At 38.0% G+C, this 27,475-nt stretch overlaps 1 protein-coding gene across 5 annotated transcripts in view; it reads left to right on the top strand.

Moving 5' to 3' along the window:
• RAPGEF6 (Rap guanine nucleotide exchange factor 6) overlaps window positions 1-27,475 on the top strand; it is a 169,134-nt gene that overhangs the window by 80,312 nt on the left and 61,347 nt on the right. For all 5 annotated transcript variants that reach the window (XM_069483583.1, XM_069483584.1, XM_069483581.1 and 2 more), the window contains exons 8-14: window positions 7,671-7,848; window positions 10,234-10,370; window positions 12,606-12,764; window positions 13,353-13,505; window positions 19,850-20,014; window positions 22,649-22,756; window positions 25,128-25,331. In XM_069483583.1, coding sequence (XP_069339684.1) covers window positions 7,671-7,848; window positions 10,234-10,370; window positions 12,606-12,764; window positions 13,353-13,505; window positions 19,850-20,014; window positions 22,649-22,756; window positions 25,128-25,331 — 1,104 coding nt within the window. The remainder of the gene's footprint in view (window positions 1-7,670; window positions 7,849-10,233; window positions 10,371-12,605; window positions 12,765-13,352; window positions 13,506-19,849; window positions 20,015-22,648; window positions 22,757-25,127; window positions 25,332-27,475) is intronic.

Here is a 27,475-nt window from a genome sequence, read left to right as displayed (position 1 = left end):
GCATGTTACAAGGTGTTGAAGACAACACCTTTTCATACCCCAGCAACTTGAAACTTACCATTGGCTCTCCCCCTTCAGTCATTGCATTCAGTACTCAATCTTCTCACATCTGCCTCCTGTATCACTAATTGTATGTGTGTGTATGTGTGTTTTATGTTAACTGCTGTATAATTTACATATAAGAAAATTTGCCCTCTCTAGTATAGCTTACATCAAGATATAGAACATTTCGATCACCCTAAAAAGTACCCATATGACCCCTCTCCTGACCCCTGGCCCTTGGACACCACTAGTCTCTTTTTCTGCCCTTACAGTTTTCCTTTTTCTATAAGGTCGTATAAATGAGGTCATGTAGTTTAAACAAAAGATGATGATGTGAAACTTAGAAATTAACTAGTGGGATAAAAGTGTTAATGGCTGGGCACAGTGGCTCACGCCGATAATGCCAACGACTTGGGAGGCTAGGGCAAGAGGATCACTTGAGGCCAGGAGTTCGAGACCAGCCTGGGCAACATAGTGAGACCCCATCTCTTTAAAAAAATGAAAAAAATTAGCTGAGTGTGGTGGTGCACACCTGTAGTTCCATCTACTCAGGAGGCTGAGATGAGAGGATCTCTCGAGGCCAGAAGTTCAAGTGTTCAGTGAGCTGTGATTGCACCACTGCACTTCAGCCTAGGCAGCAGAGCGAGTCCCCATCTCAAAAAAGAGAAGTGTTAATGAATTTATGGAGAGTGAACAGATAAAGGCAACAAAAGTATTGAAATTCTAGAGCCAAACAGGAACTCAGAAATTTAAAGGAGAAAGTGATGATAATGCTGACATCAAATATGCAAAAATGTAAGATAAAATTTTTAAAGAGTGGCCAAAGAAGGTAAAAATCCTCAAATGCTTGACTTAATAGTTTACTTTAGAATAATAGCCAAAAGACAGAAACAGCATAAAAGTTAAAACAGAAGCAAGCTAACAAAGATAGAACAAGGGGAAAAAAATCAGAATTTTAAAATAAATAAATATATATACATATCTACATACTTATATATGTTTTATATTTGTATACACAGAATGTAAATGTGAGTTCAAGAGCACCAATTGGTAACAATGTTTTTCTACGTGTGGTAAGTTTGTGGGTAATTTTTACTATGTTCTTTAAATGAACATTATTATTAATCTTGAGGATGTAAATAGAGTGTACAGTTAAAATAAAAGTTGAAAAAAATGTGAGAAAAGATTAAAGGCATAATTACTAGAGGGTAAAAGGAATAAAAACAGAATAATAATAGGTTGGTGAAATAAACCCCCAAAATACAATATTTTTAGAACTACAGTTAAAAATTCATGGCTAAGATAAATAATGTCACCCAACCAAATTGTGTGTGCGTGCGTGTGTGTGTGTGTGTGTGTGTGTGTTCTCTAGTCAGATTCTCAGAACTTAAGGGGAAGAAGGGTTGTTAGTATTGGACCCTTGGTATTTGTCTTGACCTCAGGCTACCGTTGGAGTCCCTGTAAAGCTATGAATACACCCTTTAGTTACAGGTGTACATTGCCAGCGTGTGTGTGTGTGTGTGTGTGTGTGTGTGTGTGTATATATATATATATATATATATATATATAAAATCTATCTTAGCCAGGAACAGTTGAAGTGATTTGTCTGGTTGTCTGAATTTAAGCATTTAAGAGATATTAAAAGTGAACATCTAGCCTGTAACAGTATAAGCAAAACCTTGCAAAATGATACAAGTATTTTTAATTTGGAGAACTGGGGGGAAGCGAGAAGGGATGTACCCTAACAGCGGTTCTTCACAGGGAAACTGCACCATTTTATATGGCCAGATGTGCGGCTGTATTCCTGTGCATTCCCTTCTTGAGGGTTTCCATGTCTCCTGGTTTAAAAATAAAAGCCCTTGACTCTCAAAGAAACTTCAAAGTAGGCCGGGTGCAGTGGCTCACACCTGTAGTCCTAGCACTTGAGGAGGCCAAGGCAGGAGGATTGCTTGAGGCCAGGAGTTTGAGACCAGGCTGAGTAAGAGTGAGACCCCGTCTTTACTAAAAATAGAAAAAATTAGCCAGGCATGGTGGTGCATGCCTGTAGTCGCAGCTTCTCAGGAGGCCAAGGCAGGAGGATCGCTTGAGGCCAGGAGTTTGAGGTTGTAGTGAGCCATGAGGATGCCACTGCACTCTGCCCTGGCAACACAGCGAGACTGCCTCCAAAAATAAAAAAGGAAAGAAAAGAAACTTCAAATAAAGTATTTACCACAGTCTGACCAAAAAGAAAACAAAAGTCTGTAGTTCTGGTGTGAATATGTTTCTAATCAGATTAGCTTAAAATGAAGCTAAAAATATACATCAAGGTTTTAGAATGTTCTTGGATAGAATATTTTATGCATCTTTAAAGAGTACTCAAGAGAATAAGGAGTACTTTTTTCTAGATTTTTTTCTGTTTATTTCAGTGTTTTCCCAGAGCTGGAATATTGTGAAGTATTAACTATTGGATAAAAGCATTTGCCTTTTCATTAATTCATTCTTGAGTAACCCAAGGCACACATTTCATCCCCCACGTATCTTTTTTGTTAGTTTCTATGTAGAAAGTAAATGTGCTCTTAAAAATCTCAAGGCTCCAGTGACCACCTCTGGTGGCACAGTTCCCTGAGTGACAGCTCCAGTGCCGGCCTCGCCAGACCCCTGGTGCCGCGTTGCCATCACTGCGCTCCTTTGTCACCTCAGCTTCCCTGGCCCCACATTCTGCTCTACCTGTCGATAATGGTACCGCTGGGAATATCATCTGAGGCCTAGATAAAATCTGGTTTGTTTTTTTGTTTTTTTTTTTTGTTTGTTTTTTTTTTTGAAGACTGCCATTTTTTAACTCTTACTTGAAATAAATTACAAGAATGCTGTGACTTTAATTACTTCTTATTTAAAAAGCTTTAGTACCTCGCCATTATGTAATTCACACCCTTCCCTCCAAATTCCAAGCCTTTCTCTTCTAACTACAATCTGCAGTCTAATTTTATATTCTACTATGCCCTCACTTACACTTACTCTGCTCTCCATAAATTTACTCTGATGATGAAAAATGTCAAGTTTGGATTCTGCTTCATGACATACATGCATGCTATCCCCTGAATATGTCTGCCTTTTCCTGGCCTCGTGTTTTAGTCATGTTCTTCTACCTGTAGCTCCACCTAGATGACATTTTCATATTGTCCCCATTGTTTCTCCAACAGGAAGAGGTGTTCTTCTTTGGAAGCCCACAGCAGTTTTTCTCTGGGTCATGCCACTTTTTCAATCTTCCTTTTTTTTTTTTGTAGTTATTTATGAACTTGACATTTTTCATCATCAGAGTAAATTTATGGAGAGCAGAGTTTGTGTCTTACATTTAAGTCCCATGCGGAGTCAAGCACAGGGTTGGCACTTAGAAAGTAATGTAAAAATTTTTTTTAGTTGAATTACATTTGAAAGTAGAAACCAATATTGGTTCCAAAAAAATGCAGACAGTCTCTGCCAACTAACACTTCATTATCCAGAGCAAAGGAGACTTGACTGTGCCTGTCCTGGGTAGAGATTATGGAATGGGCCAGCCTGGACAGCATAACTGAGAACGATTAATTTCACAGGGTTCTTGCCCTGAGCAGGAAGACAAAGAGGAAACATAGGAACTAAATGGTCCATGAAAAAGATTAAATGAAATAGTATTTAGTAAAAATGGGCATTCAGGAAGGAGAAGCACTGAAAGTCTAAGGTTCTGGCCTAATACTTGCCCTAAATTTGAAAATGTGGTTTTTGTAACTTTGTTGCCTCTTAATTCCAACCTATAGTTGCCCTCATTGTAGCTTCATGTTTATCGAGATGCAAACAGGAAAAGGATATCCTCTGGTGGTTTATTTGAGGAAGGCCAAGTCATCAGAAAATCACCTCAGACTGCCTGCCTCACCAAATTGTATTTACACATATAGACAGAGACACATTCATATGACAGGAAAGGAAAAACACGAGATGTTTAATACTTGTCTTAGTCTTAACACCAATATCTGTATTTTTTCCTGGACTGAATTCATTTATCGTACTCTTTCTGCTGCATCCCAGCTGCTAGGGTGACACAGTTGACAGGCTAGGGCTCGATCCCGCGCACCTTACCCACATGAGTGTGGAGTGTCTCGACCCACGTGTTTTGTACCAACTCTTGATATTAGCATACGAGTCTCTAAGCTCTATTAAATTTTCTTTTTGTTTTTCTCCCCCCTCTTTATTTCAGTTTGAGTAGTTTTTATTGTCCTTTCCTCAAGTTTACTCTTCTTCTAGTTTACACTTCCTTATTGAAATTCTCCAGTTTTCTCTAATTATGTTTTTTTCTTTTAAATCCTTGAATTTACTTACTTACTTACTCCTTGAAGTAACTGCTGAAAGCTCTTGTCTCCTAAGTCTGTCATCTGTGTTATTCCCAGGTCTCTTTATATTGATTGATTTTTTTTTCTCCTGGTCATAGGTCAGATTTCTCAGCTTCACCTGTCTGTTTTTATTGTGTGCCACACATTGTAGATGCTACATTAAAAAAAAATCTTATGGAGTTATTAGAGAATTAAACTTTCTGTCTAGCAACTGCATCTTCGGAAGTAGCAGTGGGTGACTTCTCTTGGTGGTTATCGTATCTACCTTTATCTTAGGAACCTGGCCTGCCTTTGTTTAGTCAGGGATTTAGACCTTGGTTTCTGTTACACATAGTTTTTTTTACTTATTTATTTTTACATTAAAAAAAGATATTTTTATTTCCTAGCATGTTTTTGGCCAGTATTATTTTTTATTATTAATTCCTATTTTGTCACCTTATCCTCTTGTATACTCTTAATATTTTAACAGTTTAGTGTATTTTTTAACTAATTTTATTCATTCTTTGTATACTACTTTGAAAAAAACACAGCTATAAGAAGGCAATTACAAGAATAGAATACATTCTTTCCTTTGCATTTAGCTTTAAAGTGTTCCTAAGAGAGTTCTTTTAATAACCTTCTGCCAGTGCTAGGCCTGTGACTTCTGTTCTTCCTAAAGAGCTATCTTCTTAAAAGTCTTGATGTGTCATGCAGATGATCATAAGCCTTCTGTGTTGTCCGTATATCTCACTTGCATCTTGCCTTTTTGTGTTGTGAGCCATCCCTCTTTTTATCAGACATAATCCAGAAAGTGGGAATGAGACTAGGTGGAAATAGTCTGGGTCAGAGGATGAAAACTTTAGATTAGTGTAAATAGGGTAGCTTAGGAACCTGAATTTATAATGTACATTGTACTTAAAAATTGATAAAATGGAAAAGGGCCATTCCTTTTCCATATTCTGAAAAATTAACTTGTATAAAAAAATGTTGCTTTATTGTTCTTGAACACTAGTTTCTTAGATTAAAATTTGTGTAAGTAAATAAGTTAGGTTTCGGAGAAAGTCATTTTACCATGTACACATGTTTAAATTAAGACTACTTGCCTTTGAAAAGGCAAGTTTGTGGTTCTAAAAATGTATTACTCAGAAATATACTCATTCAAACCCTAAAGTTTCGTAGCCAGAAAACAATTCAGAGCATACTAGTCAGTCATGAGATAGGACTGCCCTTGTGTGACCTATCTTAGTCCGTTCAGGCCACTGTAACAAAATACCGTAGACTGGGTAGCTTACAAACAGCAGAAACTTACTTCTTACAGCTCTCGGCTGGAAAATTCAAGATGAGGCAGTGGCAGGTTTGGTGTCTGGCACTTTGTAGCTGTGTCTGTGTGTGCTGGAAGGGGCAGATGAGCTCCCTGGGCCTCTGTAAGGGTGTTAATCCCATTCATGAGAATTCTCATTGCCCAGTCCCAATCTAGCCTAGCACTGTCACCTTAGGGGTTAGGATTTCAGTATAAGAATTTTGGGAGGACACAAACATTCATACCATTGCAGACCCTTCAGAGCCAGCTAGTCTAATTTTAAAGATCTCAAGTGAGACATTTAGTCTGGATTGTCAACCAGCTATTACGTAAAGCTGTGCAGGAATCCAAGGGAAGTATAAGGCATAGTCTTTAGAAACAGATGACTCTTTCAGTTACAGATATCAAAGCCCTAACTTGAATGTACAAAAGCAAAAGGATAATTTATTGACCCTCAGAGAAAGCAGAGGCTGCAGCTGGCCTCAGGGAACCTGGATTCTTGCAGGTGTGTCTGCCCGTTTGTCTTTCTCTCTCTGGTCTTCAGACTCCCTGTAGCTTGCTTATTTTTACTTCCCCTCCTCCCCCCCCCATCTCTCTCTCTCTCTCTCTCTCTCTGTGTGTGTGTGTGTGTTCTTTCTTTCTCTGTCCTGCGTGCTCTCTTTCTGTTGCTTTGTTGCTCTCTGTCTCTGTCTCTTTCTGTGTCTGCCTCTCCTGGTTAGCATCTTCCTCCCCATTCCCCCGGCCCCTGTCACTGCCTAGTGGTTTCGTTTCCTCCAGTCAGAGAAAGGCATTTTCATGTGGCTGTAGACTGTCTGCTCTCAGCATTTTCCCAGTTCAGCAACCAGAGAAGAAAGGATGTGCTGCTTCCAACTCCAGTTCCGTATAACAATCTGGAGAAAAAGCCTTTCCACCGTACCTTCCGTAGCCAGGGGACCCGATGCTGTTCCCCCCTGGGGTCTCTGGGTTTAAGAGGGAGAGGAACAGCGGTCCTCCAACGCAGGAAGATCTGGGCAGATAAACTAGTCAGTGTTCAAAACAAGAGATGATACTTAAATGTTTGGATGAAGGTCCTATAGACTTCACTAATACTCACATTTGCTTATTTTTTTATTATTATGGAATTCCTGTCTGTTCACTTTTTTCTGTCATAACTTTAATATTCATGCTTTTTCATTTATATTAATCAAGTGAATATAATATTTAGAAATATTTTTTAATAATGCACTAAGGACAATTTCATTTTCTGAGAGACATCATTTTCTATGAATGACTTTTAATGTATGGGTTTTAAAATTTTTTTCAAATATGTTCTCTAGTTTTTTTCCACTTTCCAAAGTAGAGGATAATTTAGAGTTTTTAAAAATTTGATATTTTCTTTAATATCTGAGACTACTATGTTATCAAACTTATAGTTGTAGGCATAAGTTCATTTTAAAGATTAGTTAGAATAATTGCAGCCCTGTGCACACTATTAGATTCAGCAATAAGGTGTTGGGAAGTGGTGGGTATTGCTTCAGTCCTTTCTGATGGGTCTGTGTTAGCACATTTCAGTACTATTCTTTACCTCTAAATTTGTTCTTGATTTACGTGATTACCTATCCTGCTAGACTTCAGTTCTCTGTGGATGACAAAAGAGTATCTTTTTCACAACACTCAGCATAAGCTAAAGGGCACTCATAAAGTGATTACTGGTTAACTTTCTCTTTCTTGTACTTTGTTTTAGAAAACTTTGTACTTTCAAGAAATGCAAGTATTTGTTGGAAAAGAGAACTTTCCAACTAAATTTACTGGTTCAGATTTATCACCTAGTGGAATGATGAACTTGTATTTTGGGCAGAAAGAAACCTTTTTAAAATAAATATCATTTCATTACATTCTTAATACAATGAGCAACGTTGCCTAATTCTTTATAATATTTTGTAAGGGAGGGGTAGATTTGATTAATTCAAACTATGACATATGATATTTTTAACATGAAAATGATAAGTGATCAAGATTTATTTCTGTAGGCTACGGAGAGTGAGGTAGGAGATGTAGATTTAACACGTCTTCCAGAAGGACCTGTTGATTCTGAGGATGAAGAAGAGGAAGATGAAGAAATTGATCGAACAGATCCATTGCAGGGGCGAGATCTTGTTCGAGAATGTCTTGAAAAGGAGCCTGCAGACAAAACTGACGATGACATTGGTAAGAAATACGTCTGTTCACAATAAGAATTTGTAACTTTCATGGAATTACCTATTTCCACATAACAGATTACTCCAAAATTTAATGGCTTTAAACAACATATAATACATTTATGTCTAAGTTTTCATGGGTCAGGAATTCAGGAGCAGCTTAGCGGGGTGGTTCTGGCTCAGTGTCTTTGAGGAGGTGTAGTCAGGATATCGACAGGGGCTGCAGTCGTCTGCGTCTTCCCTGGCCGGGGCGGGAGGATCTGTGTCCGAGCTGGCTGTGCAGAATGGCTTTTGGCACAGTTTTTCCTCAGTTCCCCTTCGTGTGGGCCTCTCACAGGCTGCTTTGCAACATCAGTGGCTGCCCCCAAAGTAAGTAATCCACGAGAGAATAAAGCAGATGCTACAGTGTCCTTTATGACCTGGATTCAGGAGTGACACATCACTTCTGCCAAATTCTGTTTGTCACACTGAACAACCCTGATGCACCATGGTAGGGACTGTACAAGGGCATGACTGTCAGGAGGCAGGAATCACTGAGAGCCGTCTTTGAGGTTGGCTGCAATAATTGATAAAGCAAAAGCTTTGATTACATTAATCTACTTTAAGCCTTCATGTTTGTAAGACATTTAAAACATAATTCAACAATGTCCATTGTCTGCGAATTAGCTTTTTTAAAACTTTTGAGTATGTTTAACCATCATACTTTGTATTTCCCTACCTTGAAAAAATATATATCTATATTTTAACTTTTGACTAAAATTTTATGAATTTTCCTTATGTCGTTTTTTACAGAACTAGTAATTACTATACTTTGGGAAGTTGAATGATACTAAAGAGGCTAATGTTATTTTTAACATATTGACTACCACACTAGAAAAAATTTTTTTTTCCTTTGGGCCATGGTGTTTTATTACAAAAATAGAATAAAAACTTTGAAAACAAAATGATTCTTTCTAATGAAAAATTTGTTATTTTTTTATTATTTTCTGTGCGTAAGTTATATGCAACTTGAAAAATAGTTCTCTCAGCCCCAAAGGTGAAGAGAGATGCGAGTTACATATGCTTCACAAGGCCCCAGGCTCAAAACTAGCGTGAGTTAAGAACAACTCACGTGGCAGTTAATGTGTTAAGGAACAAAGATTACTTAATGTCAGTTATATATGGTTATGATTCAATTGAGATTTTATTCTAGATTTCATTTTTATAGTAGTCATATTATTATCATTCAAATTAGAATATGCTGCTACCAGTAAGAATCATAATTTGTTTGGGGTAAAGATCAACATATTTGAACATTCCTTTTCATTCCAAAGATATAATATAGTTAAATAACCTACAGTGTAGATTCATGTTGTAAACATTATCTGGACAGAAACTGAAAGTGGTTTTTTTTTTTGTTTTTTTTTTTTTGACGGTGTCTTGCTTTGTTGTCCAGGCTAGAGTGCAGTGGTGTCATCATAGTTCTCTGCAACCTCAGACTCTGGGACTCAAGCAGTTCTCTTGGCTCACACTCCTGAGTAGCTGGGAACTACAGGCACATGCCACCATGTCCAGCTAATTTTTCTATATTTTGTAGAGACAGGAGTCTCACTCCTGCTCAGGCTGGTCTGGAACTCCTGGCAATCCTCCTGCCTCAGCCTCCCAGAGTGCTAGGGTTACAGGTGTGAGCCACTGCACCAGGCCTGAAAGTACATTTTTAATGATAAAGAATTGTATACTCTACAAATTTTCAGAAAATTTTTTAAACATTGAAATATAATTAACTCCAGTTTTCTTGGGTATATAGCACCTTATATTCATTTTTGTTTAATCTCTTAGCTGACTGCTTGTAGGAGTTTCTTCCTTATGTTTATTACACATGTCTACACCAGGGAATGGACTGAGACACCAGTAAACATTTGTTGGTTAAATTAAAGAGAGTTACCTAGTTGCTGTGACAAATCTTAAGCTAGAATTCACATTTGTTATCTCAAATTTAATTACTGACATTTACTAAGAGCAATAAAAAAGCCCTCTGGACTGGTAAGAACTAGACAAAAGGCTTTTTCACTAATCTGTTAGATAAAAGGGCATCACTAAACTTCACCACCACGAAGTGGTGCCTCAGGCAAGGAAAGTTAGACACGCTCTCCAGCCTCATCTGAACCTGTGTAGTTTCTCGTTTTCTCTGGTGGTTGTGAATTGTAGTGTCTTCCAACATGCCCATATTTATATGTGAATCTAAATATATGTATAAACCAAATGATTTTTTTAAATCAACAGTTATGGTTTCTCTGTTTTAGCAGCATAAATTTTTAAGTTGATTAGGAGATCAGCTATTGAATTCTAGATTTTGTTGTATCTTTAAGGTATAATCCTTGATGGTCTTTATACGAAGATTTCTGTTTTCTTGTAGAACAACTTCTGGAGTTCATGCACCAGCTCCCTGCTTTCGCAAACATGACCATGTCTGTAAGGAGAGAACTGTGCTCAGTGATGATTTTTGAAGTGGTAGAGCAGGCTGGCGCTGTTATTCTTGAAGATGGGCAAGAGGTATGTTAGCAAATAAATGATATACATTATTTAGTATGGCCACTAATTTTTGGAATAATTTAATTTCCATACACTTGTATAAATCCTGATTTTTTAACTTCTACAATTTTTTAAATGAATGCTGACTTTTTATAATTTCTGAAGAGATCAATTTTTATTTCTGCTTTACTTTATCTTAATATTTGATTTACTAGAATGGACTATGTGCAGAATAGGTGCTTAATAAATAATGTTCACTGACCCAAATTTGCTTTTACTTCTCCAAATAGTTTCTAAGACTTTCTAAAAGATTCTTAATTATTATTCTGTATGTATACTTTTATCATTATTATTTAAATGTTTATCAAATATTTACTCTCCTAATTTCTGTTATACATTTCTTTAAAAAATAATGAGGGAAATGTATTGATACCAATGCCTCCTAGCGGACTGCGGCCAGTCGAGACATTTGCGCAGCAGTTCTGTGTTCAAAATGGGCAACTTGTGGATGGGTAAAGAAAGGCTGCGGAGGGATTGGGGAGTGTTGCTGCTGTTAAGAAACGCTTCACTGTTTTCTTGCCAAGTGTGTAGGGATTAATGCTGAGATGTGAGCAAAGGAACATTGTTATGTGCTGCTAGTAGGAACATGAATTGGTGCAGCAATTCTGAAAAGTCATTGAGAAATTCCTAACCGGGCCTCGGAGTGTTCGCAGCCTCCTGCTACTCCACTGACGAGTGTCTGTCCTGAGGACATACGTAAAATTCTGAACTATTTCAAAAGATGTTCATTGCAGTATGTCTATAATATGAATTATGTAATTTGTATATTTATATCACATAATTATGTATTTATGTTCATAAAATAGAAATAATATGTAAGTAAAAATTCATCATGACCAAAAATATAATCCAATAATAAGCAATGTGTAGCTGGATTGTTATATCGCTACAGGATATAATGTTTTTTTATATATATATATATATATATACACACTCTAATTATTTTTAAATTATTTGATAGAAGTTCTTTGAGGACAGGGCCCTTTTCTCTAACTCTATTTACATATTTTCTCCCCACATCCTAGAAAACATCTGGCAAATAGGATATGCTCCCCCCAAAAGTTTGATGAACAAGTGAACATAGTATTTTTTTAAACCAGGATAGTCTCAATCTCTCAACAATATAAAATAATACATACAGGAGAGAAATAAATGAAACTTTAAAGAACTGTGTGCAAGCAGTAGGATTTTGAGTAACTTTTCTTTTCCACAAGTTTTTTGCATTCTTTTAATTTTCCACGATTCTGTCAGGAAAAATGTGTTGTGTCTACTTTGTACCAGGTACTATTCTAGACACAGAGACAGTAGTGAAAAAACCAGGCACAGTGCCTGTCCTCCAGTAGCTTGTATAATACATAAGTTCTACAGTGAGTATATTTTATGTTTAAAAGAGCCAAGAAAAGTACACTTTTGAAAAAAGTATTTCTTATCGCCACTGATTACCCTTCAGCACTGACAATCTAGATTTCCCTTAAATCACATTAAAGCGGTTAAAAGTTTAGGCTTATAAGAGGAGTTGGATATTGAAGGAGAATAAGTGGTCTTTCATTGATACCCAGTAGACTTTTAAAATATATCTTCTTGGAGCATTGAATACTAACATTTAAATGAAGGCATTTTTTTCTTAAGAGAAATTTGAATATTTCATTTTAGATATCCCTCAAAATTCAGTATTTTACTGGTCTTTCTGAATTAATCGTTAGCTATTTTTTTTTTTTTTTTTGAATGCTTGCTATGTGCCAGGCACTGTTTTAAGGACTCACTACGTATTAATTCATTTAATTAACATAGTAGTTCTGTGATAGATACTGTTATTAATGGCCATTTCAACGGTAGGGAAACTGAGGCCCAGGAAGGTTAAATAACTTGCCCGAAGTCACTCAGCTACTTGGTCGCATGGCCTGGATTAAGATTCCAAGAGTTTGTGTTCTTAAACATTATACTATTTTGCCTCGGAGAATTTGATCAATTATGAAAGCCCTTGTTTGGTGACTAAAAGAAGAAAGTAAAATAAGCTTTAGTGGTTTACATAGACAAGACATAAGGTATTACTAACAGAATATTTTGTAATATAACTAGATCCTTCTTTCTCTTTTTAAAATTATGCAAATTATGTATATTGATAGATTCTTTTTCAAAGTTAACATATAACTATCTTTTTAAAAAGAGTCTTAAAACCTTTGTTTTTCTCTATAGCTCGACTCATGGTATGTTATTTTAAATGGCACTGTAGAAATCAGTCATCCAGATGGAAAAGTTGAAAATCTGTTTATGGGAAATAGTTTTGGAATTACTCCCACTCTGGATAAGCAATACATGCATGGAATTGTCAGGACTAAAGTAGATGATTGTCAGGTAAGCTTATCTCTTTGGTCAAGTACTCTTGCTTGTTTTTTGATTTAAAATGGCCAAGCATGTTTTTTCTTCCTCAAAATAAAATCGCTTGATTTGAGAATTAGGAGTTTCAAATAGCTCACAGTTAATAGAGGAAACTAGATTTTATATCTGCCTCAGAGATTTGTGGAATTGAGTAAGCTATAAATTTTCAAAAGAGAATACATACCAAATAAATGCTGGTTTGTTAAATTTCTATTTGGCCTTAGCCAGCTCAGTCTTTTTTAAAAAAAATAAAGGAAAGAAATAGAAACTTCTGAGTTGTTTGTTTCTAATTTACTCCTGCTTCATGGTTTCTTTGCATAGTGTCTGTTTTGAGAGAAGTAGATGTTCACTTCTCCTTTTAAAGAGCAAAATTCAGACAGATTAGACTTCTTTGGGGCCCTTTGTGCCTCAGTTGTGTCACCATGATTTCTGTTAAGGGTTAAAGGAATTGAATGAAAAATGACTGATAGCACTTGACCTCCTTCCTGTGTGCTCTGCCTCGGTGCCTGGTAATACATTGCGTCCTGTAGGTCCATTAACTGTCCCCATGTTGTTCTCGGACAGTTTGTCTGCATAGCCCAGCAGGATTATTGGAGAATTTTAAATCATGTGGAAAAAAATACCCACAAAGTTGAGGAAGAGGGAGAAATTGTCATGGTGCATGAGCACCGTGAGCTAGACCGGAGTGGAACCAGGAAAGGACATATTGTAATCAAGGTGGGTGTTTTTATTTATTATTCTAGTCACTAATAGAGTAAAGCTTTCATCTTGTTTTTAAAAACCACTTTTTGAGTAGTGCTGGATAATTCACTAACATACCGAAATCTAATCTAAATAAATGTGTTGACTCTTTTGTCTTTTTTGAGCTGGTTTTTATACATTTTAATGATGAACGATGACTTACTGCCATTTAATGGGCTTGGGTATGGATAGCATATTATGTTAGAAAATACTGTTCGAAATTTTCCCTCGCAGGTTTATTTGATAATCCGCTAATATTGTAAGTTGATTTCATCAAAGACAGCAGTATTTATAAACAACACAGAAAGTTCAAGGACCAACCATAAAGGCATAGGGAATTCTAGGTGAAGATGCAAAGTGCTTGCTTGAATCTCTGTGACATTGAAATAGGCATCTGCTTTTCGGAACCTCACTTTTCTTATCTGATAATGGAGGTGATACAGCAAGGCTTTATTCGGGCTGAATGAGGTAAATGTGAAGAGCCATAGCACGATTGTAGAGTCTGAGTATTAATCCTCACACTGCTTTCCCTCTCGAGGTCTTGTCCCTCCCTGCCCCTGGCCTTCCCCCTCCTTGTCTCTTTAAAGACCTCTGAATGTAAACTGGACAATTACAGTTGAAAGAGAGGAAATAAACGCACAACTGTTTCCCTTTTCAAGCTAGTCTTGCTTGCAGAATAAGTGTGTGTTTATTAATTGCTAAGGGAACAGTTTATTTCATCGTGTCAAGGAGATAAGTTAGAGAGATGATTTGAGGTCTGATGTTATGTTCATTCTTCCTTGGCAGTAAGGCTCTTCCTCAGAACTGTCTCTTTCTTTTCCTAAACAGGTGAGTGTAAGCTTTGTTTATAGAAAAGGTGAGCATATAGGTGGACTCCCATAGGCTAATGCATATACTTTTTCATTTTAGTTCATTTTGTCTTTTTTGGGGGGAGGAACTCATGTTTTTTAGTAATTTATTTCTAAATAATTTCCAACTTACAGAGTAGTTGCAAGAACAGTGCAGAGAGCTCCCTGGCAACTGTTACTATTTCCCTGCCCTTGTTCTGTTCTCATCAGTCCTTTTCTGAAGCATTTGAGAGCAGTCTGCAAAGATGATGCCTCATCGCTCCTGAGTATTTCCTAAAAACAAAGATACAATCCTACACGAACACCACAGAGTCCTTCAAGTTAGGAAGTAAACATTGTTAGAATAAAACCATTCAGCCCAAAGACCCTATTTAGATTTTTACCAGCTGTCCCAGCAAGGTCTTTTTTCATTTCTGGTCCAGAATCTTACATGGGAACATAGCTGCATCTACTTGTCATGTCATTTCTGTCTAAACCCCTTCCTCAGTCCTTCCCTGTTGTTCACATGCGCAGCAGTGTTAAAGAACACGGATCTTACATTCTGTAGTATCACCTTCCACCTGGGTCTTTCCAGTGTTTTCTCCTGACCAGAGTCAAGCTGTGCTTTCCCAGGAGGGATTCCACCGGAGTGGTATTGTGCTCTTCTCCGGCATCACATCACGGGGACATGATGTCAGCCTGTTGTCCCACCAGTGATGAAGTTCACGTTGACGACCTGGTCGTGTTGGTGTCTGTCTGCCCGGTTTCTTCACTATAAAGTCACCGTCTTACCCTTTGTAATTGTTAAGTATTTGGTGGAGAATGTTCTGAGATAGTATCAATATACTGTCCACAAACCTGTAGGATATCCACTAGGTAAAAACTTCTGTCCATCAGTCTTTACTTCCATTGCCTACTTTTACCTCAAATGGTGATATCCTATTTCCATAATTTCTTATACATTTACTAACTGCCACTTTACTGTAAGAATGAGCCTTCTCTTCTCTAGTAATTTATTTATGTTGGTATAGGCTAACGTTGTATTCCCTTACCATTCATATTATTCTTAGGCTCACATTGTCCCCAGTTTAGCCCGTGAGTCCCTCTTAAGACTGACTCCTATATTCTTTATACATGTCCCCTTCATTCTTGGAGCACTTCTTTTTTTTTTTTTTTTTTTTGAGACAGAGTCTCACTCTGTTGCCCAGGCTAGAGTGAGTGCCGTGGCGTAAGCCTAGCTCACAGCAACCTGAAACTCCTGAGCTCAAGCGATCCTCCTGTCTCAGCCTCCCGAGTAGCTGGGACTACAGGCATGCACCACCACGCCCGGCTAATTTTTTCTATATATATTTTTAGCTGTCCATATAATTTCTTTCTATTTTTAGTAGAGATGGGGTCTCGCTCTTGCTCAGGCTGGTCTCGAACTCCTGAGCTCAAATGATCCGCCCACCTTGGCCTCCCAGAGTGCTAGAATTACAGGCGTGAGCCACCGCGCCCGGCCTGGAGCACTTCTTTATAATCTGGGAAATAATAAGGCTCATTTTGACCTTTTCCTGCTCCAGCTCTGGAATCGGCCATTTATCCAGAGAGCCCTGGATCTGTTGGAACATAGCATTTCTAAACCCAGATCTGTGCATTTGGTTCATTGCTGCTGATGTCTCATTGCTTTTAGAGCTTCTCATCAGACAGATCTAGGAAATGTATACATATATATGGTCATTAAATATGAAATGCCCAATTTCTAATCAAAAGTGTAGTTTATTATATCTCAAACAAGAAGCAATACAGTTAATCAAAGTATGCGCCTAACCTGTTGACACAGTTTTGCCTTCTTAATGGTAGCTTATTTATGTCAGCAACAAAAAAGCCTCGAGAGCAAGTGGCAGTGAAATTGCAAAAGGTGTTTTCCACAGTTTGTTGAGAAGTTCATATTTTTCTGTGTAAGAAGTGGTCCAAAGCCTGGAAGAAGCGGTAGTCAGTTGGTGCAAGGTCTGGTGAATGTGGTGGATGACAGAGAGTTTCCAAGTCCAGCTGCTGTAGTTTGAGCAGCATTGTTTGTGCAACATGTGGTCGAGCATTGTCTTACAAGAGGATTGTCCTGTCTCTATTGACCAGTCTCAGCTGCTTAATCGCAAGCATCCTCATCGTTTCATCTAGTTGGTTGCAGTAGACGTCCACTGTAATCCACTGACCAGGCTTCATGAAGGTGTAGTGGATAATACCAGTGCTGGACCACCAGACAGACATCATTAGCTTTTTTTGTTGAATATTTGGTTTGGGACTGTTTTGGCATTTCCTCTTTAATCAATGATCGTGCCAAACGCGATTGTCAAAAAGAATCCATTTTTCATCACATGTACCAATATGGTGTAGAAATGGTTGGCCTTTATGTCATGACAGCAAAGAAAGGCAAGCTTCGAGACGATTTCTCTTCTGACACTCTTTAACTCCTGTGGAACCCATCTATTGAGCTTTGTTACGTGCCGGTTTGTTTCAAGTGGTCCAGTATTGTTGGAATAATGACGTCAGACCTTTCTGGCAATTCACACATAGGTTGAGGCATATTTGCTTCCATTACAGCTTTCAGCTCATCATTATCCACCTTGGTCTCAGGTCACCCACGTGGCTTATTTTCAAGATTAAAGTCACCAGAATGGAACTTCTCAAACCATTGACGTCTGTGTTCATTAGCCACATCCTTCCCAAACACTTTGATGATATTTCAAGCTGTCTGCGCTACACTGGTTCCATGACGGAACTCGTGATCAAAAATAACACGAATTTTCGGGCGGGGCGTGGTGGCTCACGCCTGTAATCCTAGCACTCTGGGAGGCCGAGGCGGGTGGATCGCTGGAGGTCAGGAGTTCGAGACCAGCCTGAGCAAGAGCGAGACCCCGTCTCTACTAAAAATAGAAAGAAATTATATGGACAACTAAAAATATATATAGAAAAAATGAGCCGGGCATGGTGGCACATGCCTGTAGTCCCAGCTACTTGGGAGGCTGAGGCAGAAGGATTGCTTGAGCCCAGGAGTTTGAGGTTGCTGTGAGCTAGGCTGACGCTATGGCACTCACTCTAGCCCGGGCAACAGAGCAAGACTCTGTCTCAAAAAAAAAAAAAAAAATAACACGAATTTTTGACTTATCCATGGTTTTATAAAAATTACTCTAAAAAAAATTTGAAAGATAATCACAGCCCAAATGTACTTTTGAGTGACTATTCACCTTCACAATAAAAGTAAAACAAGAAGTGTCAAAGTGAAATGTCGGAGATATCAACTGTCAAACTTAGTACTCAAGGAAATTGGACATTTCATACTTAACACATTAACTGCCAGGTGAGTTGTATTTAACTCACACTAGTTTTGAGCCCAGGGCCTCCTGAAGCATATGTAACTCACATGTCTCTTTACCTTGGGAGCCACGAGAAATATTTTTCAAGTTGCATGTAACTCATGCCAGAAAAACAGTAAAAAATAACAAATTTTTCATTGAATTTTAGTAAGGGTTGTTTTGTTTTCAAAGTTTTTATTCTGTTTTCATAATAAAACACCGTGGCAAGGAAAAGTTTTTTTTTTAGTGGGCCAGTGTGTTAACCTAATATATATATATATATACACACACACACACACACACATACACATACACACACGTATTTATAAATAAGTACATACACATCTATAACTTTATATATTAAACAACCATGAGTTTATGCCAACACTTTAATTCCGGTCCCATCCCACAGGGTTTTCTCTCTAGCCTTTTCCCTTCTACGTTTGTAGATACTTTTGCCAGCAGTGGCACTTGTTGTGCTCTGTACGTTTACTTATTTGTTCATTGTGTCCCGTCTTTGTCATTCCAGAGTAAGCGCACCAGCCCTGTCTTCTGCCTGCCACCTCTGTGTGCACTGTTTCTTAGCGTCCCACCGTTTGGGATGCCAGTCAGCGCACTGGTGACTGCCTCTGCGTGTTTATGGGGCTCACTCTTCAGTACAATTTTGAATGTATGGCCTACTCTCTGTAGCGACCTTACCTCAGTGATGCAGCCAGTCAGAATAATGACCTCTTTAACATGTCGATCAGGTCCCACCCAACTTAGCTATGCATGATCTAAGAATCAGAGTTACGTGACCCTAAACCAGTGTTGTCCTGGATACTAAACTCAGTTTTGGTACTCTTAGGCTTAGAGTGTAGGAGAATAAGAATGACCTATGGTTTCTTTGTCTCTTAAGTAGGTTATGTGAAGAATTTTATTCCTGACTTCCTTCTAGAGAAAGGATTTATATATCTTATTAGCAGTGGATACCTTGTTGTAAAAATAAATTCTTAGCCAGGTGTGGTGGCTGACACCTGTAATCCTAGCACTCTGGGAGGCCGAGGCAGGAGGATTGCTTGAGCTCAGGAGTTTGAGACCAGCCTGAGCAAGAGCGAGACCCCGTCTCTACTAAAAATAGAAAATTTAGCCGGGTGTTCTGACAGGTGTCTGTAGTCCTAGCCGCTTGAGAGGCTGAGGCAAGAGGATTGCTTAAGCCCAGGCGTTTGAGGTTGAAATGGGCTACAGTGATGCCACTGCACTCTACCCGGGATTACAGAGCAGCACTCTGTCTCAAAAAATAAAAATAAATTCTTAGATAAAAACATTGTTAGTGTTATTGTATGTTTATCATATAGTTACTCTGAACAATGAAATTGTTAGGATGAATGCAACAAATTGAAGTTTGGAGTTATGGGTAACAGTTGGTTTTTATGTCAGGCTTACCATTTGATTTCTGTGTTTGTTCTTTGTACCCACTTTTGAAAAAGCTGCAAAGGGTAATAAATTTAACATTTGTTCGAAAGCTCAAAGAAGAGCAGTAGGGAAATGTTTATTTCCCTACAGGCAAGCACTTAAAACTTTGAATTAATGTAAAAATTATCTGTAGAGCTTCTGGTTCCTCTCAAGATGGTGAACTAGGGTGGAGAAACTATGGAAGAGGAAACATCTATTCTAGGAAGTAACAGTAAAACAGGGCTATCTTGAGCTAACTGGTCTGTTCCTACAGTCAGAGCAGAAGAGATTTTCAAGTTTAATCAAGTTTGGAGGAAAGCTTTACTTTAAAAAAAAAAAAAAAAAGTTTAACTCTCACTTCTTCTTTCTGTTGTCTTGACCGTAACTACACGTCCCTATTGCAGCAGAAGTGGCAGTAACAGCCACTCTAGGGGTAAATCAGTGACGTTTGAAGGCCCTGCTATAATGAAATGCCAATAAAAATAGCTTTAGCTGATTACATGCTGTTGGGTGTTTATTTCTGTGCTTTTCCTGTCTCTATACCTCTGGGTGCTAGTGGATTACAGCTACAGAGACTGCCTTCCCACAATGATAAGGATTTAAAGGTGAAACTCTACTTTGGGGACTTGTCTGATGGAGTATCGACAAAGCGGGGTGGTCAGCAGTAGTTCTTTGGTTTCTGAGCTGTTGGTTTATTTTCTAATCCTTTCTATCCTTGGATTTTTAGGCAACACCTGAGCGTCTCATCATGCATTTAATAGAAGAACATTCCATTGTGGACCCAACTTACATAGAAGATTTCCTATTAACTTATAGGACATTTCTTGAAAGTCCTCTGGATGTTGGGATCAAACTATTGGAGTGGTTTAAGATTGACAGCTTAAGGGATAAGGTTGGTTTTATAAACAGAGCATGAAAGTGATTTTAACCTTTAAATTATATTCATGAAACCTTTTGCAGTTGATAGATTAAATGTTTGTTTTGTACAAGATTCAGTTCACCTAAAAAATTAATGAGTCGGTATAGACACAACTCTGCTTACTTTTATGACACAATAGCATGTTAAAAGTGAATATGAGCCTTAAAAGGCAAAAAGCAAAATAAAACTGTGGTGAAGCTATAAATTCAGTAAGCGTGATAGCTACATGAGAGTATTTTAGAATCTTAAAAAATATTTGATTGTTTCTGAGGATCATTAAAACATTTAAAGGCTGATTAATAATTTAGAAAGAATATTCACCAAATAAATTTTTTTCAAGAGGGCTTGTTTTTAAGCTTCAGAATAGGAATATCTTGATTTTTCTTAGTTACAGACTTTATAATCATTTGAAAACAATTTGTCAAACCTTAATTTATCTCTCCTGTGAGTTACTGAAATCTACCTGTGAGTATTTTCTTGCATTAAACATTGTTTGCTGTTTAAAATTATGTTATCTTATTTCACAAGGTATGTTTGTACATTTAAGGGAAAGACTAATAATACCTTGGTAAATTGGTAAGAAGTAAGTTGTTTTAAGAAAATAAAAAATAGGGCCATAATTGCCTGGTGTGTCTTTCTGACTTATATTTTAAAGGAAGTAAATTGGATGCAGGTAGACTGTGGAATTCTGTTGTTTAGGAGACTAAAGTATCCACAACTAATAGGCTTGTCCTCCTCCCCCACTTTTTAGAATGTTATACATTTACTTTGCTTGCTGAGAAAATAAAGGCATGCTTAAGTAATAAACAAAAATAGGATTTAGGAGTAAGTAGATATCTATATGTAAAACAATGAAATTATACCTTTACCTTATACTGTATATAAAAATTTACTCAAAATGGATCAAAGACCTAAATATAAGAGCTTTTAATATTCTTTAAAAAAAAAAAAGGGTAGGGATAAATTATCACGACCTTTGAATTGGCAATGGTTTCTCAAATACGACACCCAAAGCGTGAGTGACAAAAGAAAAAATAGATAAATAGGACTTCATTCAAATTAAAACCATTTCTGCATCAAAGAACACTATCAACAAAGACAAGACAACACACAGAATAGGAGAATATATTTCCAAATCTTATATCTGATCAGCATATAGCATCCAGAATGTATAAAGAACTCTTACAACTCAGCAACAGAGGGAACACAGTTATAAAAAGGACTTGAACAGACATTTGTCTAAAGAAGATATGTAAATGGCCAACAGGCACGTGAAGATTTTCTACATCATCAGTCATAAGGAAATGGAAATCAAAACCACAACGAGATACCACTTCAGTGGCTTTTTTAAAAAAAAAAAAAGGAGAAAACAACAAACATTGCCAAGGATTTGGAGAAATTGGGCATCCCCTTTCCCCCACATTGATGACGGGAATGTACAATGACGTAACCTCTATGGAAAACAGTTTGGCAGTTCTTCAAAAAGTTAAGCATAGAGTTACCATATAACCAAGCAATTCTACTTTTAGGTATATACCCAAAGAACCAAAACAGGTGTGCAAACAAAAACTTGTACATAAATACTCATGGTAGCACTATTGACACTAGCCAGAAGGTGGGAACAACCCAAATGTCCATCATCGATAAGCAAAATGTGGTGTAGCCGTACAATAAAATACTGCTCAGTGATGAAGAGAAGTGAAGCACTGATCCACGCTGCAGCACGGATGAACCTTGAAAACTACGCCAAGTGCAAGGAGCCGGTCACAAAAGGCTACGTATTGTGTGATTCTGTTTACATGAAAATCCAGGATAAACAAATACACAGCGATGGAAAAGGAGATTGGTGGCTGCCAGGGGTGGAGAGAGGGCAGAGTGGGAAGTGACAGCTTACTGGGTGTGGGTTTTTCCTTGGGGTGGTGACAATATTCTGAAACTCGCAACTGGAGGATGGAGGTGGTTGCCCAGCATTGTGAATGTGCTAAATGCCCCGAACTCCGCAGTTCACGATGGTTGAAATGACCGGTTATATGTGTATTTTACCACAGTTTTTAAAAATACGGCTCGTGTTTACATTGTTAGGCACATTATTCAAGTCAGTGTACATTTTTTAATTTTTAATTTTTCTGTTAATCTATGGAGCAAAGTAAACAAATCATTTCACCGTTTTGAGAATTCACAGTATTCATAATTAAGGAAGTTTCAGATTTGTTTTTGTTACAGTTTTGGTTAAATATGTTCTGGACTGTAGAAACACCTTTGATGTAGCTTTTTAATTGATGTGATTACCTACATTTATGATGTGAATTTTGCATTTTAAGTTGGTATCTGAAATATGTATCCTGTGTCCTTCTTACATCTTAGCATACAGGATTGCGTCTTCTCACTGAGTGCACAGAGTCCTGGCTCTTGTGACTTTTGTCCCCCGGGAAGCAAAAGCTTAAACTCCGTCTTTCTATTACAATGAGCCTTTTGTGTACGAGGAAGGAGGGCAGGAGGGTCAGCCATAGAGCTCAGCCTCTCCTCAGTTTGGGACGTGCTTTTGGAACCTGCGTTTGCAGAAGGCCTGCCTCATAACCACATGCTGCCTCCTTTGTGTTTCCACAGGTGACACGGATTGTATTATTATGGGTAAATAATCATTTTAATGATTTTGAAGGTGATCCTGCTATGACTCGATTTCTAGAAGAATTTGAAAGAAATCTGGAAGATACAGTAAGGCTCAAAAGAATTTATATTCTTCAAGTTTCCAGGTTACTCCCTCCAGCTCCCCATGACCAAGAACAGCAACTCCAAACAGCAAGAGCTTTCATCCTCTCCTGTGTCTTGACTTTTGCTCGTCCTCTGTCACCCCACCCACACAGAAATCATGCTTCCTCCTGAATCTTCCATTTCTGTTTTAAGACTAGTGACATCTTACCTCTTGCTTGCCCAGGCTCATAAACACTGGTGTGATCCGTATATGTGGCCTCCTTTACCTTGAATGCCCTGGCCAAGATGGCCAGTTAGTTGCTAAAGTCGCCCACTCACTGATTTAGACATACACACATTTCCTTATGGTCTCTTTCTCAGCCATTTCTTTTTTTACTTCCCAGTTTAGGACCTCATTATTTCATCATACCTGATCATAGTTCTAATCTCTCTTCCTTCTAGTCCATTCTGTGTGGCCAAAATACTGTTTTTAAACCACACACGTGATGAATATTCCTACCATATTTCCTACCAAAGTCATTCCTCACCCGTATATTCAGGTCCCCTATCTACCTTTTCAGCCTTTGTCCTGTGTACCCTAGATATAGGCAGACCAGACTGTTTTATATTCCTTGCTAGTTCTGCCTCCAGACCATGCTGGAATTCTCTCCCAATCCTGCTGTTGGAAACTCTGCGACCTTCAGTGCATATCTTACCTGTCAGATCTAGGTCTCTCCCTTCTGCATGGGATTTCGCCTGTTCTAAATACATGGCACCTAAGATAATTACCTCAAGGTCCTCTTAACTTAGTAGCTATTCATACATCTATTTTATTCTCCTTGTCATATATAAAACTCTAAGCCGCAACTTTTCAAGGTGCCCCAAGCACCTTAAAATTTTAGGAAATAGGACGGGCGCGGTGGCTCAAGCCTGTAATCCAAGCACTCTGGGAGGCCGAGGCAGGTGGATCGCTCAAGGTCAGGAGTTTGATACCAGCCTGAGCAAGAGCGAGACCCCGTCTCTACTAAAAATAGAAATTAACTGGCCAACAAAAATATATAGAGAGATAAAATTAGCCGGGCTTGGCACATGCCTGTAGTCCCAGCTACTCGGGAGGCTGAGGCAGGAGGATCGCTTGAGCCCAGGAGTTTGAGGTTGCTGTGAGCGAGGCTGACGCCACAGCACTCACTCTAGCCCGGGCAACAGAGCGAGATTCTGTCTCAAAAAAAAAAAAAAAAAATTTAGGAAATAAATAATCAGACCAGTGGCTTAAGAGTATAGCTCAGGAGTCAGATTGCCCGAATGAAGATCCAGGCTGCACCACTTGGTGGATATGTAAACTTGGACAAGTTGCCTAACCTTTTATGCCTCAGTTGTGTTAGTTGTAAAGATCGTAGTCCCTAGTTCATTGAGATTGACATGATTATAGCAATTTGAAAACAAAACCTGACATACAGCAAATGCTGAATAATTGTAGTTATTACTGATAGAGTGTAAGTGGATAGAGTTGAATAAAGTGGGGAAAATTGGTAGATTTGGTCCCTTACCTTACCCCTTGGTTTCCGTAGACCTCTGCTCTCTGCAGAGTGGGGAGAGTGGACAGGGACTGGCAGACGGACTTCCAGGGCCCCAGAGGCCTCTGCCATCACCCGGCTCTTCTTGTGCTGGCTGTGCAGATAGTCAGGCAACAGTGGGATGTGCAAACTGCCTTACAGTCATGTGATGTTTTTCCTGTAATCAGTCAGTCGTCAGGTATTTATTGAATTCTATTTTACACTCCAAGGTGTTATGTAGGATCAGAACAAGTATAAGCCTTGATCACTGCTCTGCAAAACACTTTAGCTGTTTGTTATGGACATGAGATTTTCGCATATTGCACTATTTGAGAATAATTGAATGGTAAACTGGTGTTAGAATCTGGAAGTTAGACTATTAACTGAGTTTAAGGAAGAGCTAAAATAACATAAAAAGTCTTTTCTGGAGGAGACAGAAACTTGAATGTGTCTTTGAACATTAGACAATATTTAGAAAAGTGGTTCAAGTTGTTCAAGGTTTTGAATAAACATTTAAAAAGATTCTTGTTTTATATAATAGCCAGGAGATAAGCAAAGTAGGAATAGAGTGAAGAAGGTTTAGGAAATGAGAAGTAATTTTTTTCTTCCCTTTGTAAATGAGATATCACTGGGAAATCTTTTCTAACCTGTGATTATCTAAAAGCCTTTAAAAATTGTGTTAAGAGATCTTGTTTTTGAGAGAGCTCTTCAGTTTTATTTACCCCAGGTTACATGTTATGTCATCTTCAATATTTATAGCTGTAATTTTAATAATTTTAGGTGACTTTTAAAACATAGGAGTAGATAAATTTATATACGTTTTACCCTTTTCTACTTTACAGAAAATGAATGGTCATCTCCGGCTATTGAACATCGCCTGTGCTGCAAAGGCCAGGTGGAGACAGGTTGTGCTTCAGAAGGCTTCCCGGGAGTCCCCGCTGCACGTCAGCCTTAATGGAGGGAGCGAGAAGGGATTTGGCATTTTCGTTGAAGGAGTAGAACCTGGTAGCAAAGCTGCTGATTCAGGACTGAAGCGCGGTGATCAGGTAAGTAAATAACCAACCACTAAGATAAAGCCTTCTGATAAGTAGGACATCTGCTACTTTGGTTCTCATCTGATATTTCTTCAAATAAGCATGATCAATGTAAGGAAATATTTTTCTGAGCCTCTTTTTAGAGGTAGTATTTATATGTGGTTTATTTTTTAAATGTACTTTTCATATATCCATTATTCTTAATGGAAAACCTGATGTAGTGTGGCTGGAAACAGCGTGGGCCGCTGGGACTTACGAGCATGACCCCCTTTGCGTGGGCCTGCTACCGAGGGTTAGGAAGCTGGATAAGCTGCGATCTTAGATCCCGAGAAAGATCAATACGTGAGTTAGCGTCCTTGCAAATTTTGCAGGAGGCACTTGCACCTCGTAGCTCTCAAATGTAAATGGCAAAGATTACCGCCAATGATAGTAACCATTAAATGATGGTTATATGGTAACATAACTTCATCCATAAGCAGAGTGAGCCGGGTGAGGGACTAGGAAAAAGGGGACCCTAGGAAGAATTTGGTGACAACTTATTCTTTTCATACAGGTATCAGGTAAGTACAGAGCAACCTATTTCAAAATGTGATCTACTGAGAACATGAAAAATACAATTCCTGGGTTTACTTCAATCCTATTAATCCTATTCACCACATCCTTAAGAGATGAAGTCTGATAATGTGTATTTTTAAAAAGTTCTCTAGATGATTCTCACGCACAGCAAAGGGGGTTTCCCAAATCTAGCTGATCATCAGAATCACTTGGGATACTGACTTTTTCCCATTTAAAAATTTGTTCATTCATTCATTTAGAATGTGGCTTTATTTTACTTTTAACTGAGCCATACTGTCTTTTTTTTTTTTTAATTACAAGAGCATTCACATTATAAAAGTTCTATACTTCAAAAGAGTGGTTCTCAACCAGTGGGTGATTTTTGCCCCCCCAAAGGGGACATTCAGCAACATCTGGAGATATTCTTGATTCTCCTGACTTAGGGATAACTGCTGGCATTCCATGGGTAGAGGCCAGGGATGATGCCCAGGACAGCCTCCGTGGCAAAAGGCTCCTCTGGCCCAAAATGTCAGTAGTGCAAGGGGTTAAGAAACTCTGATATAAAGTAGTAACAACCCCTTTGTTTCCCTCAGGGAGCTTTTTAAGAACAGAGATTTCTGGGCCTTACCCCGGACTACTTATTAGGAATATCTAATAGCTAGGCTCCTGGAGTCGTTATGTTTATTGGTCAAGTATTTTAATGTAAACACATTGAAGAATCTCATTCTTCACAGGAAAAAAAAACAAGTAGTGGAATCTAATGATTTCATTCCTGGGAATGAAATTTATCATTCTTTTACTTCTTCCTTCAGTTTTCCTAATTATTGTTGAAATGATCTGAGATTTTAGATCTAGATTATCATCATTTTTTAACATTATGTTTCATCTGTTTTAAGAATACTTTTGACATTTCCGTGAAGTTTCGTAAGCTTATAAGCAGTCGCTTAGACACTTAGACCACTTCGCTGGTTTAATCGATCACCTCCCTTTTATCTACACCACACGTCCCTGTTATTTCGATTCATTTCACAGTTGCCGTTAGTTCCTCTTCTGGTACTTTTCTCAAAAAGGACAAGTGGGTGCTGCAGTTTTATATGTCTTTGCACATGTCCGAAGATAACTTTCGTTCTGTAGGCTATAAAATTTTTTCTAACAGTTTTTCTCTCAGAACATTGAAGTTACAGAAAATTGTCACCGTAGTGTTGCTCAAGAGAAGTCCAAGCAACTTTTATTTTTCTTTTGTAGGTTCCTTTGGTTTCTCCCCCCACAATGATGTTTATAGATTCTTTATTCTCTGTCCATGGAATCCAGAAACTTCATGGGATATGTTATATAAATAGATCTTTTTTTATTATGTTTGGATGGTACTAGATGAGCCAGTTTAGTAGGTAGATGCAAGTGTTTTTTTCAATTCTGTGAATTTTACTGCTGTAGAATTTTTTTTTTATTTTTCTAGTATAGTACTTCGTTTTTCACTCTGTTTCTTATCTTTTTGGAATTTTTATGCCGATCCCTTAAATCTATCCTCTGTACTGGTTATTTTTTTGCTCATTATGTGTATCCTTTTTCCTTGGAATCAGTATTTTTTAAGATAAGCTGTT

The sequence above is a fragment of the Eulemur rufifrons genome, chromosome 10 (assembly GCF_041146395.1).
Source record: "Eulemur rufifrons isolate Redbay chromosome 10, OSU_ERuf_1, whole genome shotgun sequence".
Lineage (NCBI taxonomy): Eukaryota > Metazoa > Chordata > Mammalia > Primates > Lemuridae > Eulemur > Eulemur rufifrons.
The sequence above is the reverse complement of the archived record's forward strand: the minus strand, read 5'-3'. Positions and strand labels throughout refer to the sequence as shown.